We start from the raw sequence: 15,582 nt of genomic DNA on the forward strand, positions 1-15,582 counted from the left end.
TACAGACAACAAAGTACACTATTGAAGGCATATGATTTGGCAAGTTTTGACATATTCATACATCCTTAACAACCAACAAAGCTAAAAATAATTAATATACACATTAGCTCTCAAAATTCCTTGTGGACTTTTAAAAATGGCTCCTTCCCATTTTTTTCACACTCTCTTGTCGTCTACCTAAGCAATCATTTTGCATTTCCTATTTTTTTACATAAGTAAAATGAAAGCACATTATTTTGTGTGTGATAGCTTCCATCTTCCCACCAGTTTGCCTAGCAATGCATCTATGGATACATTTGCCTTGTCTCTAAGCTAGAGTTACTACAAGGAAAGCTTGTAGGAGCCTTCATATAACATCCTATAAAAATGACTTATTTCTCTAACAAATTACCTTGACCATCTTTTTATCCCTACAGTAGTAGATATTAAGTTCAGGGCCTTTGCACACCAGCCACACTTTAAGGCCTTTTGTTTTAGTTTGTTTTTCAGATGAGGGTTTCCAGCTATCTTTGCCTGGGCTGGCCTTGAACAAGGCTCCTATTCTTTTACCTCCACCCACTGAATACAGTATCTTGACCATTTCATTGAAAATAAGCTGTTCAGAGATAATGTTTACTGGAAGCTGCTAGTTCAAGTCCTTCAACTTCATTTTCTCTTTCAAAGTTTTCTGAGTTATGATCTAGATCTTCTGGATTTCCATATAAATTTTAGGATCATTTTGTTAAACACTTTAAAAATGCTGACTCAAGCTGCTCACACCTGTAATCCTAGCTACTCAGGAGGCTGAGATCTGAGGATCACGGTTCAAAGCCAGCCTGGGCAGGAAAGTTCACAAGGCTCTTATCTCCAATTAACCACCAGAAAACTGGAAGTGGTGCTGTAGCTCAAGTGGTAGAGTGCTCGCCTTGAGCTGAAGAGCTGAGGGACAGCGCCCAGGCCCTGAGTTCAAGCTCCACAACTGACCAAAAAAAAAAAAAAAAAAGCTCAGATTTTGATTGAGATTCTTCTACTGAATACAGATACCTATTTGCAAGAACTGCGCTCTCAACAGTAGTTCCTCAAATGTGAGCAGGGCAGAGCCTTCCATTTACTCAGGGACAAGTACCACAGTCAATTCTTTGCTGATTGACATTACATCCTAAAACTTTTCTTAACTCATTTCTTGGTTCCAGTAAGTTTTGTATAGATTTCATCAGATTTCTGCGTATAGGATCATGCCATTGGCAAATAAGTACAGGATACTGAAGAGGAAACAATTATTTCTTCCTTTTCCCATATGGATGCTTCCTCCCTCTTCTCTTGCTTTAATTGTACTCTCAGATCTCTTCAGTGATGTATCTTTATTTCTGTAAGGGGAAAAATTACTCAACTTTTCACTCTCAAGTATGATGCTGGCTGTAGCATTTCGTAAATGTGTAAGTGGACGTGAATGCCTATGCATTAGCTTTTTTGTTTCACTGTGCTACGGGGGCCAGCCAGGGTGTCATGCATGCTAAGCAAGGCCCCTAGGTTTTTGTTTGTTTTCAAAGTATCTCCAGGGTTCACATGACTAAGTCAGTAAATAATGATAATAATAAAAGCCACTGAGCATTAATTTGAGAGAGAGAAAAATGTTTCTGTTGATTTTGAGGCTGGGTGGGCACTGGTTTCTCATGTCTGTATTCCTAGATACCCATGGTTAGAAGCCAGCCAAGTAGGACAGTCTAGCTAACCACCTAAAAGCCAGAAGTAGAGGTGTGTGGCTTACGTGGTAGAGTAGCAGCCTTGAGCAACAAAAAGCTCAGGGACAGTGCCCAGGTTCTGAGTTCAGGCCTCAGTCCCAGCATCTACGTACATCAATGACAGTTTTAATATACAACTAATGTACATTATTAAAAAATTCCTAACAAAAAGAGCTAGAAAATAATCTTGGCATTTTGTCTTTTACAGCAGTAACAATAACACCCAAAGTGATATACATACATAGAAACGTTCTTGACAAGAATTTAAGGGTTATAGGCAACGTGACTAACTGGAGATACATATTGAGAGGAGCCAGTACTATGTAAGTAACATTTCTTTGAGACATAAATTAATAATTCCAAACAGAATCTCGATAGGCTTATGTTTGAAATAGTAAAATGATTTTAATGTTCACCTGGAAAAAGGAATCTGAAAAAAGTAAATAATGAGAATTCTGAGAAAGGAGCAAGATTAACTACTTCTATATGGTCAAAATATGTACTATGAAACAATAGTAATTAAAATAATAGGCTGATAGACCAAAATCACCCATAGAGATGGACTTTCAAACCAGTGGAGGAAAGATACTGAACATATGACAGGTACTAATCTAGCTCTTCAGAGGAGCAGTGTGGAGGGCTGGCAGGGTGGAGTGGATTGAAAAAGCTCAAGTCCTACTTCATTCTTACATCAAAATCAATTCTAGACAAATACTTAAATGTAAAAACAAACTAAACTCACTTAAGGACACATGAGTGAATTATTCATATTACCTGAAAGTGGGAAAAGCTTTTCTGAAAATGACATACATTAGATGAAAGCATATAATGATAACAATTTAAAAAACAAAAACAAAAACCCAGCTGGGTGGCAGTGGCTCATGACTGTAATCTTAGCTACTCAGGCGGCTGAGATCTGAGAATTTTGGTTCAAAGCCAGCCCAGCAATGTAAGTCTGTAAGACTCTTACCTCCAACTAAGTACCAAAAAAGCCAGAAGCAGAATTGTGGTTCAAGTGGCAGTGTACTAGCCTTGACAAAAAGAAGCTCAGGACAGCATGCATGGTCTGAGTTCAAACTCCAGGACCAGCACACGCACACACACACACAAATACACCAACAAAAAAATCACATAAAGAAAGCCAAAAGATAGGTGAAGACTAGACCTATGTCTGGTTCACACTTGTAATCCTGTTAGGGAGGCTGAGATTGAGCAGATCAATGTTCATGGGACCCCATCACCATCAATAAAACGCTTAGTGCAGTAGTACTCACGTCATCTCAGCTATGCAGGCTGGGTAAATAGGAGGATTGAAGTCCAGTCTGGCTGGGTACTTTAGTTACAAAATGAAACTGAAGTAATAAGGCCTAGGGATGTGGCTTCAGTGTGTCTAGCAAACCTGAAGCCCTAAGTTCAAATCTCAGAACTACCATCTCAGCAATGATATTATGAGAAATAGTTAAAACTTCTATTACATGGATAGTGATATATACCACACACACACACACACCTCCTTCCCTGGCTTCTTTAGTGTCATGCTTAGGTGACATCATATATATTCACTAAAAATCAAGATGACAAAGCCCCTCCTAGAAAATAATGAGCACAATATATAAGCAGGCCATTCAAAGAAATTTAAATGACCAAGAAACACAAATATAGGCTCAACTAGTATAACAAAAAATTCAAATTGTCAAAAAGATAAAATAGCTGTCCCTTAGTCTCTGTCCCTTGAGTATCGGTGGATGTTCCTTTATATAGAATGGTGGAGTATTTGCTTATAGCCTGTATACATCCTGTCCATACTTAATCATGTCAAGGTTGCTTTTACTTTTGTCTCTTAAATATTCTGTCCATTGGTTAAATTCTGAGGGAGAACTCATGGTTATGGAGTTACTATTCTCATTTGATTATTTTGGTTTTTCCTTCTTTCTGTTCATTCTCATTCTTTTTGCTTGTCAGAGCTATACACATTTTAAAAAAGAGTTGTAATACCCAATACATGGAAGCAATTTGCATAAAGGCTGCATTACTATAAGAGAATAATCAAGTGTCATAGCAAAGGCACTTATTTCTCTTCTACTAAATACTGCTAATGTGAATGTTCCAGAGCCATCTGGACAACTTTGTAGAGACCTTGCTATGATTGCAGGACTCTGTGATTCTTTCCTTTTTTTCCCTTGCTCCTCCGTTCACAGCCTGATGCTGTGTCAAGCAATCCTACAGGGGCAGGCTAGCACCTCCTCCAAGGATTTTTGAGCTTTGGGCTCCAGGATTCCAATGAGCCCTTCCACATGATGCTATCTTGCCTCCAATTGATGAAGCCTCATTGTGACTTTCCAGGCTGGTGTAAAGTATGTCACAAGAGACAAGTCATTTCTTGTATGAACAAGGTTGTACTATCCATGGGATCCTGGCTTCTTTTCTCTACCTGCACTATTTTGAAGGTAGGGATGGGGGTCATTATGTCATAAAGAGCTTAAGACAAGGTAGCTTGATGGCAAGCTAAAAAAAAAAAGACCTTTTTCCTGTTTCTCCATCAACAGTACAAGGCTACTGTACACAATATGTGAATATGCATATAGTGCAGCATATAAACCATTTTTTTTTGTCGGTCATGGGGCTTGAACTCTGGGCCTGGGCGCTGTCCCTCAGCTCTTCAGCTCAAGGAGAGCGCTCTACTGCTTGAGCCACAGCGCCACTTCCGGTTTTTTTCTTTTTGCTTATGTGGTGCTGAGGAATCGAACCCAGGGCCTCAGGCATGCAAGGCAAGCACTCTACCAGTGAGCCACCTTCCCAGCCCAAAGAACTACATTTTTATGTTTGTGAACATTAACAGACTGCTTAAAGCTGTACAATAAATGCTGGTCACCCTAGACATTTGGTTTTAAGCAAATCTGAAAACAGTGACTTTTAAGAGGGTTTAAAGTATAATTAAAAAAACATACTCAAAGAATATGAAAATATGTATTTATTACCAACAAAGTTGCATTTTGAACAGTTTTTAATCAGTTACACACATGTACACACATAATAGCAGGATGAAATTACATTTTTTTACATACTAAAAAGGTACACACTTCAAAAAAAAGCAGGCATGTGTATGTCCAAGATAATCAAAAAGCAGCAAGAAATTTTTCTTCTTATTTTGAACATGGTAAACCTTTTAACAGAGACTCTCTTTAGGCAAATCACTGAAGAGTCAGTAATCAAAATGCTTAAAGTTTTAAATATTTTATTCATCAAATCAGTCTTTTACTTCAACTCTAAAAATTTTAATGTAATTAAAAATTCAAATTTGCAGAAAATATATGACATTATACTGTGCTTGACGTACTATTCTTTAATATCTAAAATGATATACAATTTATCCTTTACTACCTCAAATTAATGTAAAATGAAATATTAATTTTGTCTAATAGAGAACTATAAATGTTTACAAAACAAGGTATGGAATAAGTATTGGCATATGTAAATTAAAATATAATTGGGCATTTCATTTTCAAATATGCGTACTCTTCAATTTTCCTTTTCACACTGATGTTCATTTTGGAAAAAAAAAAAGATGACTGGTAGCAATTCAGACAATGAACACGCTATACCAAGCACCTAACAGTAAAGACATTACAGCTGAAAATAAGTAGCAACAGAGGGCTTGGTAGCATCCATTCACTATGTCACCAAGTATTTCAATGTTTAGATGACTTGCTCAGACTGGTAAAAATGCTATTTTAAAATATTTTCATATTTCATGCATTAGATTTAGTTTAAGAAGGAAGGGCTCTTAAAATTTTTTGTAAGGCAAAATACCTTTAAAAGAGATGTTTAAGCAAGAGGACATAAACTCACACATAGTTGATTGCTTTTTGTAAGAATATAAATTTTGATGGCTATTTAATAATATACAAAACTTGAAGTAAATTCAATTTTTCAATTTATTTAGGCTAGCAAGTAAATGAAAAGAAAAACTAATTTTTTGTCATTATCAGTACAGATCCAATCTGATCCATTACTTAACGGCATGTCTTGTACTAATCTATTTCTTACGAAGTCTGATTTTTAAATGTAGAGAATTTGGCACTATTATTTAGCATAACTTGAGATAAATGATTTTCTTTCAAGATTGAAGAAAACAAACTAGATTTTTAAGATAATGGGTAGATCAACACTGTAAGGAAGGACCTACAAATTTAAACTAAAAAACATAATGGTTTTAAACAAATCAATTCTTTTCCCTCACTCTTTTCATAGCACTGAGAAATTTCAAATACAAATAGTAAAAACCAGTATATGAAATCTTAAGAAAAATCTCTAAAAATAATTATAAAAATGCTTTTAGAAATTTGAAATGTAAAATACAATTGACTTGAAATTAAACAAAACAAACTAAGACTCCCTCCCCCCCTACCTCGGACACACACTTTACAAAGTTATTTTTTAAAAGCCTATCACCTGATTTGACTGTCAATCTTATAGCTGCGATTCTGCATTGATCTAATAGCCTTTCAAAGTCCTGCACCATTTTTGAAGCTTAGTGCTTTTTTCCCCTATGAATTACCATCAAATTATAACATCAAATTACATAAAACTTCTCTTAAAGGCCCATACAAATCTACTTCCTATAAAGATAAATTTTTTAAGTAGGAAGTGAATAGGATAAATTCCTACCCTTACATCAGATGTTGCCACATATATTTCTTGAAATTAAATATAACACTGGGAGAAAAATCAGTATTTAAGTTCTGGAGGCATCTTTATGCTCTAAATGTAATTGAATTTATTTGCAATTAAAGTTCAGGGCTACTTTGTCAAACAAACACCCTGTGATTTGATAATCCCTGTTCCATCCTATCTTTAATTTACAGTAGTAAATACCTTTAAACATGGGAACCAAATGACTCAGAGCACTAATGATTCATTCAACCAAAACTGAAGACTTATCTTTTTACTACTAGATAATGTTCCAGAAAGCGAGTCATTGTGATCTCCACTTCATCAATCTATTTGTAGTTAAAAGCAGGCTTCCAAAAATAACCAATCTTTCTGTTTTAATAAATCTGCTAACTTTTATTCAATTGAGCCACACAGACAGTTAAAAGAAAAATTCCAAAGGTTCCTTTCTCCACTTTCATTGAGAAGGCTGAGTGAATGTGATACGGCGTCTCCGCCTTTGGAAGGCCTTTAAATTCCACCTGTTTGGTTCCAGCATATGAGGACCATTGTAGACAAACAACACTGTCATTTTTTCAGAGTAAGGAAGATTCTGCAGGAGCTGTTAGCATGGAAGCAGACAGATTGTCATATAATACTATATACTGAAAATCAGTTTTCCAACTTCACATGTGTACAAGTATTTTATTAATGAAACTCTTATGAAGCTTGGGAGCATCTGTAATCATGACCTGAATCAGTACAGCTAAAGCCTGGCCTAATAACTCCTAGAATAGTGGACATGCCTGGAAATCTTTTTTATTCATATGAGCAGGTGGTGCTGGGATATTTTATTCTTGTGTTAGTAGGTGGTGTGGGATACTTATGATTTCCTCTGGGTCAGAGAAGAGTAAAGTGGCTGGCAATCTGTGCAGGACAGGGACGGGACAGGACTGGTAAAAGGGAGAGGGCTACAGCTCTAGGACTTGCATTCTTCAGTCACATGCAGTGCCACAAAAGGGACTTGTTTAGAAGAGGAACAAGTGCTAAAAGCAGGGAGGAAATCTTGGCCCTATAATGTAATATGCCTTCTACTTTTCTTTCTTGGATAATGAGGTTTCTGATGAACTATGTCACTAGAATTTATCCTTATATAAATGTTTCTATATTTATAATCATTTTAACTTCTTTTTTTTTTCTGGGAGGGGAGTCCAGTTGTGGGGCCTGAACTCTGGGCCTGGGCTCTGTCCCTCAGCTCTTCAGCTCAAGGCTGGTGCTCTACCACTTGAGCCACAGCACCACTTCCGGCTTTTTTCTTTTTGCTTATGTGGTGCTGAGGAATCGAACCCAGGGCCTCAGGCATGCAAGGCAAGCGCTCTACCACTGCGCCACCTTCCCAGCCCTCATTTTAACTTCTTGTTTAGGAGTGTGTACACATTGAGAAAGCATCTGCCCTGCATTAAGCCACAGGGGATTTTCAGAGTATATTACAAACACTTTGAGGTTACTTATTACCTACCTTTGGTGTAATAAAGAAGTACTGAGATGTGTTTTCTTTACAGGCCGTGTTTACAACCATTTCAAACACTCTCCGTTCATTGATTGGGTCCATACCCTAAACCACGACAATAGAAATGATTATATTTATGTCTATTACAAGATACAGTAAGATCTACAGAAAGAATAGTCACTGTACCTGATTGATTTCATCAACTACTCTGAATGGACACCTATTAAGCTCCTGAAGTGCCATCAAGTATAACATGGTGGAAACACTTCTTTCGCCTCCACTTTGATGATGAGGAGTCAATTCGTGCAGTTGAGTACTACTTCGAAATTTGACTCTGATTCGAATTCCATATTTATCATAGTCTTCCTATAAAACATTTAAGAAGATAAAGATAAAATTTTTTACTGGTAATTTCATTTGGCTATTTGAAAACAGACTGATTTAATCAGCCACAAGAATAAAGAAATCAAATAAAGTATTAAGCAAACAATTGCCATTTAAAGATTCCAAGAGCCTCCAAGGATCTAGTTAGACAAGAAAAAATTTCAGATTATAAGTAGTTTTTCCTGTTCTGGAAAGGTACCATGTATTCAATTTTTGTTTTGGCTTTTTGTTTTTTTTTGGTAGGATTGAATTTAGGGCTATACTCTTGCTAGGCAAGCATTCTACTACTTAAGCCAAACCCCAAGTCAGTTAGTTTGTATTTTTTTCAGAGATAAGAATCTTAATAATTTTGCCCAGGGCACTACAGGTGAAGATATTTAAAACATAATATGGAGTGTGTCATGACACTTTTCTACTAGTGAAGACACTACAGAGGGATAAAAGTTCTCCCTACTTCTGCTGGCCACTGGTGGCTTTCTCCTGTAATCCTAGTTACTCAGGAGGCTGAGATCTAAGGATGACAGTTAGAAGCCAGCCTAGGCAGGAAAGACCAGACCAAAAAAAAAAAATTTTTTTTTTTGCAATGAATATGCTCAGTGTTCGATACATTCTGCATAAACAGTCTGCTTAAATTTATTGTTTTTAATTTAATTCATGTTATTTGTCATTTCTAGGTCTCTTAGGTTCTGATTTACTTTTAAAATGAGATACGAAACACTAGTTAAAATAACTAGGATATGGTGTAATGGCTCAAATGGTAGAGATCCTACTTAGAAAACAAAAGGACTTCAGCTAAAATCCCAATACCACTAGGTATTTAATAGTTTTTAATAGTTTTAAGGTCTAAGACAGTGCCTAACCAAGAGATAGAATGCAAGGAACATAAGCAACTAAAATCAGTTCTTAAAATCTTTAAAAAAATTCATTCATTTTTAAGAACAGGTGTACTTACTTTTAATATTGTATTTTATTTAATGTAGTATACATTCAAGGTATCACTTGACATAAATCACAATGCAAATATTTTTTTTTTTTTGGGTCCGGTCGTGGGGCCTGAACTCTGGGCCTGGGCGCCGTCCCTCAGCTCTTCAGCTCAAGGCTAGCGCTCTACCACTTGAGCCACAGCGCCACTTCTAGCTTTTTTCTTTTTTTGCTTATATGGTGCTGAGGAATCAAACCCAGGGCCTCATGCATGCAAGGCAAGCGCTCTACCACTGAGCTTCCCAGCCCCACAATGTAAATATTGTTGCAATATTGTGTATTCTTTTTTCATATCAGAGCTGTGAAATGTGATATGTATTATAGTCTTAAGAGCACCTTTTATATGCTCAACATAAACATTTTTGTTTGTGGATAGTAGTGACTGAACTGGGCAGAAGAGGCCAAAGATTAACAGAAATAATTCCTTCTACCTGTAAATGTAAGGATTCTGGTAGGCTATCTTATAAATACCACTGTTACTGTTTGCTCCTTTCCCCACACACACCAAAACAAATAAATTAGTAATAGTTTTAATTCTCAAGGTTTACTTTTTAACTGACTGCATTTCTTCCATTTACTTCTTGGCTATATCTGCCTTCACCACTAGTTTTGTTTTGGGCTCTACAACCCATTGCTTTTTCCTTTCTATCATAGATACTTCTAACATGGAAGGCTCTGGAGCCCAGAAGAGAAAGGGAGCGAAGGTACTGATAATGGTAAAAATGTCCATTCTTCGGAAGCCTAATGGTAGAAGAAATTCAGGGACAAGGTTGGGAGGTATAAGCAGTGCAGTATTACTGCACACAGAAAAACTATCAAAAACAAATAGCACATGCAAAGAAACTCAACAAAAACATGCATGAAGACTTAAATGCTGGAATTCTTCCTCCTCCTTCCTATTCCCCTCCTCTTCTTTTTCTTTGGTGCTGATCCCAGGGCTTAAATTCAGGGACTGGGTGCTGTTCCTGAGCTTTTGTGCTCAAGACTAATGCTGTACCATGTGAGCTACAGTTCTACTTCCAGCATTTTGGTGGTTAATTGGAAAGACTCAGACTTTCCTGCGCTGCATGGTTTCAATTGTGATCCTCAGATTTTAGCCTCCTGAGTTGTCAGGAGTACAGGTGTGAGCCAGGCAAAGATAGGATTTCAGTTCAAGTTCAGTAGACTTCACTGTGCTTGCTCAATCATATTTATGTCTCTAGGTTCAAGCTGCTACTAAAGATATTGCAGTTACTTTCAGTCTGATGTGGTCTCAGGAATCAAATTTACTGGTGAGCTTAGGCTCTGGGGTCGGGTGTGGAGTTTGATTCTTTGTCATGTGAAACTTATATGAACTTCTGTTAGCTTCAGTTTCAATTTGCTTATGAAATTGGATAAAAGTACCTGTGTTATAGGACAGCTATGGCACAAAGGAAGCATGTTAGTAATTAAATATTGTTACTAAAATAACCTGAACAAGCCCAAACACTGAAAAACAACTACTGTGGTAGGACCTAATATCTTAGACCTAGAACTTAAAAATGAATTGGCATTTCATACTTATACTCCATACTAGCTAGATGAAGGGGTTATCAGGCAAGATAACCTCAGGAGAGTAAAAACTGTCACTTTGCTTTACATTTATGTTTGTAACATAATATAAAATACTCTTTATAATCTCCCAGGTCCTCATGCATGCTAAACACACATTCTACTACTGAGCTAAACTTCTTTACGCATTATTATTTTCTTTTCGGTACTAAGCATTCAATTCAGACCACCACATTTGCACTCTGCCACTTGTTCCGGTCCTTTTACTTTTGAGATAGGGTTCACCTCAAACTTATAATCCTCTTGCCCCCTGTTACTGAGATTACAGGCATGTGCCACACCTGAACAAGTAATTCAGTCTTTTATTTTTTTGAGTGAGACTTGGATTTTGAACTCAGCTTTGAGTTTGCTCAGTTTACTTGCTCAGCTAGCACTGTATCACTTGAGCCACACCTCTAGTCAAGCCTTTTGATAATTATTTTTGGAAATAGAGTCTAGTAGAAAACTTTTCTGCTTGGAATGGTTCTGAACCTTGATCCTCTGCATCTCAGCTTCCAAACCAGAAATGATTACGGACATGAGACATCAATGCCTAGCTTAAATTCTTAACTCTTAATGAAATAAATTCCAATTTTACCTCATTTTCTGTATGGAGATCAACTTCACCAGCACACTGCATGGAACTAAAAAAGTTGCTGAATTTTTCATTAATTTTTTCTACTAGCTCCTTTAAGGGATTAAGCCATCTTTCTTTTACCTGTAAGTAAACAAAATATTAAATGCAACTTCTGAAGTATTATTTTATTTTTGCCAGTCCTAGGGCTTGAACTCAGGGCCTGGGATCTTTCCCTGAGCATCTCTGTGCTCAAGGCTAGCCCTCTATCACTTAAGCCACAGAGCCACTTGTGGCTTTTTCTGTTTATGTGGTACTAAGGAATCGAACCTAGGGCTGCATGCATGCTAGGCAAGCACTCTACCACTAAGGTCCATTCCCAGCCGAAGAAGTATTATTACATTTTAATATCTAACATTAGATAAAATAACTTTTCTATCAGTAACAAACTGGTCATAAGAACCCACTTTTTCTTTTAGGAACACTTCATTTCCACATGCTCCTATTATTAACGATAAGCATAGGATAAAAAGAAAAGATAAAAAATTAACATTACCTGTGAAATGCTTTCCCTATATGTATCTAGTTCAGCTCTTTTTTTCTTTAGTTCCTCAGTTAACTGCTCTATTTCTTTTTCTCTTTTTGCATATTCTTCAACTACCTGGCAGGAAGAAAATTTCTTTAAGATCAATCTATCAAAGGACAAACATATACAATTTTTCATTAACTAAAAATGTCATGTCAACTATGTTATGTTGTTTGTCTGCAATTAATTTGTTCTTATTACCTTCTAAAACTGTCATTTCTAATCCCTGAAGAAATAGACATTGATGCATTTTAAGTTAACCCAACTATTCTTTTTATAAAGAAAAGGCACAGAACACTGTGTTCCTTAGGAAGAATCTATTTAAAATTCTAATAGATTCAGAATCTGGCATTTAAAGCACATTGTTCCTGCTGTCTAGCTTATTATTACCAAGAGCTCTAGTACAGAGTGGGAGGCAAGTACTGCATGAAACTCTGTGTGTGTGTGTGTGTGTGTGTGTGTGTGTGTGTGTGTGTGTGTGTGTGTGTAAGATGGCAGTGGTAGTAGCTGCAGAATGGCAATAGAGGAAGATACTTAAGACACATACTGTAGGATTTAGTCCTGTGAAGCAGGAGGCTCTTGATCTTTCTTCTGTTAATAGAGCATCAATTTCATCCAATGTGTTTGGAAGATCTTGGAAGGCCTAAGGAAAAAATAAAGTATCATTAGAGGTAATATAATGAAAATATATTCAATTAATTAAAAAAAAACTGCTGAGTCAGTCCACTGTCTCATCAATAGCATATTCACACACACAACAAGAGTACAAGAGAATCATAAAACAGGGTCTGTGCCTTCAAAAAAGCTTACACTTGAAAAGAGAATGTAATCACTGGGTAATATCTTAAGAGGACTAATATTTTAAGGCAAGGTATTGATGTTGGGTATTACAATAAGCAGTAGATATCATATAGGCTAAGGAATTTAGAGAAAGAAAGTGTCAGTTCATGCTACAGGAGAATCGAGAAGATTTCCGAGGCCTAGGATTCATCTCTTGGCCTTAAAGCAAATGGTTAAGGAAATGCAGGAGAGGGGACAGAAGCTTGGAGAAAAGAATGAGCAGCGCATACCATGGGGAGTGAGGAGTTGTGTCCATTTGGAATGGTGGGCACTTGCTGAATTGGTAGAATGGGTCCAGAGTATGTGGGGCATTGAAAGAGAGCAAGAAGTTAGAACTTTACACTACACTTCTCATGAACCACAAAAGCACGTTAAGAATCCAATTACTTTGACAGCAGACTTTCATCATACGACTATCTTTCGAATCTATGCTACCGAGATAAGTAAGAACACTTTCCTATGGAGGAAAAGACGATACAGTGTCTTGCCTAATACAATATTCAAACTCTAAATACTAACAAGCAGAAATGTATTGTGAAAATTAAAAACACTGACACATAATATTAACCTAATGTCTTAAATGTTGACCTAGAATATAATCCAACTTTCATTTAGATAGTACATATGCAGAAGACTAGTCCCACTGAAATCTGAACTTACATTTGATAAAGCTCAAACCAGATGTATTAACTTGATTTTAAAAGAAATCTTAAATTTGAGATAGTGAAGCAATCTTTTTTACCCATTTTCTCTACACCACCTAATGCCAACCTATTTCTCCTTCAATCTTCTCCACCTCAGTAAATAATATCACTATTGGTTGAGGTGAGTTAGGAGTTCTCTCTAAATTCTTAGATAACCTGCTGTCAGTACCTGCTGCTGGACCACCCACCTTTCCCCACTTTCCCGCAGTGGGATTACCAATTCCACGCCATGGTAATTCTTTGTGGGGAGGGCCTGGACCAAAGTAGTAACCCTCTAAATCATCTTTTTGCTTCCACTCTTATCAACTTAACTTAGTACTATCACTCTTGTGTTTTAAACTTCTCCCAATGGATTCCATCTCAAAAAGAATATAACCCAGAACTAGGGATATAGCTCAGTGTAACGCACTTATATAGCTTGTGTGAGCCCTGGGACTGATTCCCAACATTGAAACAAAACAAAACAAAGCAAAGCAAAACAAACAAACCAAACAACCTAAAAACCTACAACCCAAACTTCTGGTATACTCTAAGATACCTAGCTTGGCTTTTACCTTCTGCTTGGCCTAGTTTTTTACCCCACGGAGATCCCTTCTATTCTGACCTATAACAAATATGCTTCCAACTCGGGGGCTTTGTGTAAACTATTTTCTCTGACTGGAATACTTTTCCCTCAACTTCACTTGATCTATTTATTCAGGATTTACCTAAAATAGTATCTTTCAAAACTGCCATCTTTTACAGCTCCACTTCTGGTTTTCTGGTGGTTAATTGGAGAGAAGAATCTCATGGACTTTCCTGACTGGGCTGGCTTTAAACCATGATCCTCAGATCTCAGCCTCTTGAGTAGCTATAATTACTGGCTTGAACCACCAGCACCCAGCAGCTTGCTTTATTTTCCTTCTTAACATCTGCTTGCTTTTTAGTTTTTGTCTGCTCTATCATCCATACTAGAATACAAGTTTCAATTGAGAAGGAAGTATGGCTGTCTTATTCAGTGCTTGTTTTATAGCAGTTAATCTATAACTTTGTCTCTCTCTCTCACTTGTCCCCACCCCCCCAGTACTGAGGTTTGAACTTAGGGTTCTGAAATTGCTAAGCAAATGCTCCACTACTTTAGCTCTAAATTAATGAATATATATTATCTTTGATTTTGTCTCTTATAAAAACAGCATAACACAACAAAAACAAATGAAGTTATCTTTAAAACAAAAAAATCAGTATAGATATTGTACTAATGTTTAATTTAATTAATTTATTTATTTGGGTCCGGTCGTGGGGCCTGAACTCTGAGCCTGGGCGCTGTCCCTCAACTCTTCAGCTCAAGGCTAGCCCTCTACCCCCTTGAGCCACAGCACCACTTCCGGCTTATTTCTTTTTGCTTATGTGGTGCTGAGGAATCGAACCCAGGGCCTCATGCATGCAAGGCAAGCGCTCTACCACTGAGCCACCTTCCCAGTCCCTACTAATGTTTATTTTAGAAAAATACAATTATTTTAGAGATGTAATACCTATGGAAACAAACTGTTCAATAAGTTTTACTAATTTCTATTGAATTTCTTACTATCTACCCACTGAAACCCATCCTCTAAGATTTCTGATATCATAAAATAAAACCTTTGAAGATCTGATTATTGTTATGCAAGTTATTCTCTTTTCCAATTCAGCTTATATTTTTAGTAGACATTTCATCATTTATTAGACGAACTTCAAATTAAGAATAAAAAAAGATACTATTTTAAAAGTCATTTTCTCTAACTTTATGTTGACATGACAGTGCATAAGTATATAGGAAAGTTATCCCGCCCACTTGTCAGATAAACCTAGGGGTACATAATTAATGGTAGAATGTGGACTGAAGGATAGCATCTCCTAGGTTTACTTCCTAATATGTCAACCTATAAAATATAATGAAAAACAAGGGAAGGCTCTTTCTTCCTTTCCTTACTGATATGTGGTAACCCTAAATATTTAATCATAAACACACCAATTTCTGGGAAAACACTTTCATTTTGCTTTTGCTTTTTCTAAATATCACTCCTATTTACTGTTTCTTCCATACC

General features: G+C 36.7%; 1 protein-coding gene across 1 annotated transcript in view; it reads right to left on the minus strand.

The window, feature by feature from the left end:
* Positions 1-6,266: 6,266 nt before the first annotated feature.
* The window catches only part of Smc5 (structural maintenance of chromosomes 5), a 77,717-nt gene continuing 68,401 nt past the window's right edge, over positions 6,267-15,582 (minus strand). Inside the window, exons 19-25 of the mRNA XM_013018398.1 lie at positions 13,046-13,090; positions 12,523-12,618; positions 11,946-12,050; positions 11,414-11,533; positions 8,068-8,247; positions 7,891-7,986; positions 6,267-6,993 (exon numbers count right to left, since the gene is read on the minus strand). Coding sequence (XP_012873852.1) covers positions 6,850-6,993; positions 7,891-7,986; positions 8,068-8,247; positions 11,414-11,533; positions 11,946-12,050; positions 12,523-12,618; positions 13,046-13,090 — 786 coding nt within the window. The 3' untranslated portion in view covers positions 6,267-6,849. The remainder of the gene's footprint in view (positions 6,994-7,890; positions 7,987-8,067; positions 8,248-11,413; positions 11,534-11,945; positions 12,051-12,522; positions 12,619-13,045; positions 13,091-15,582) is intronic.

The sequence above is a fragment of the Dipodomys ordii genome, unplaced genomic scaffold (assembly GCF_000151885.1).
Source record: "Dipodomys ordii isolate 6190 unplaced genomic scaffold, Dord_2.0 Scaffold40, whole genome shotgun sequence".
NCBI classification, from domain to species: Eukaryota; Metazoa; Chordata; class Mammalia; order Rodentia; family Heteromyidae; genus Dipodomys; species Dipodomys ordii.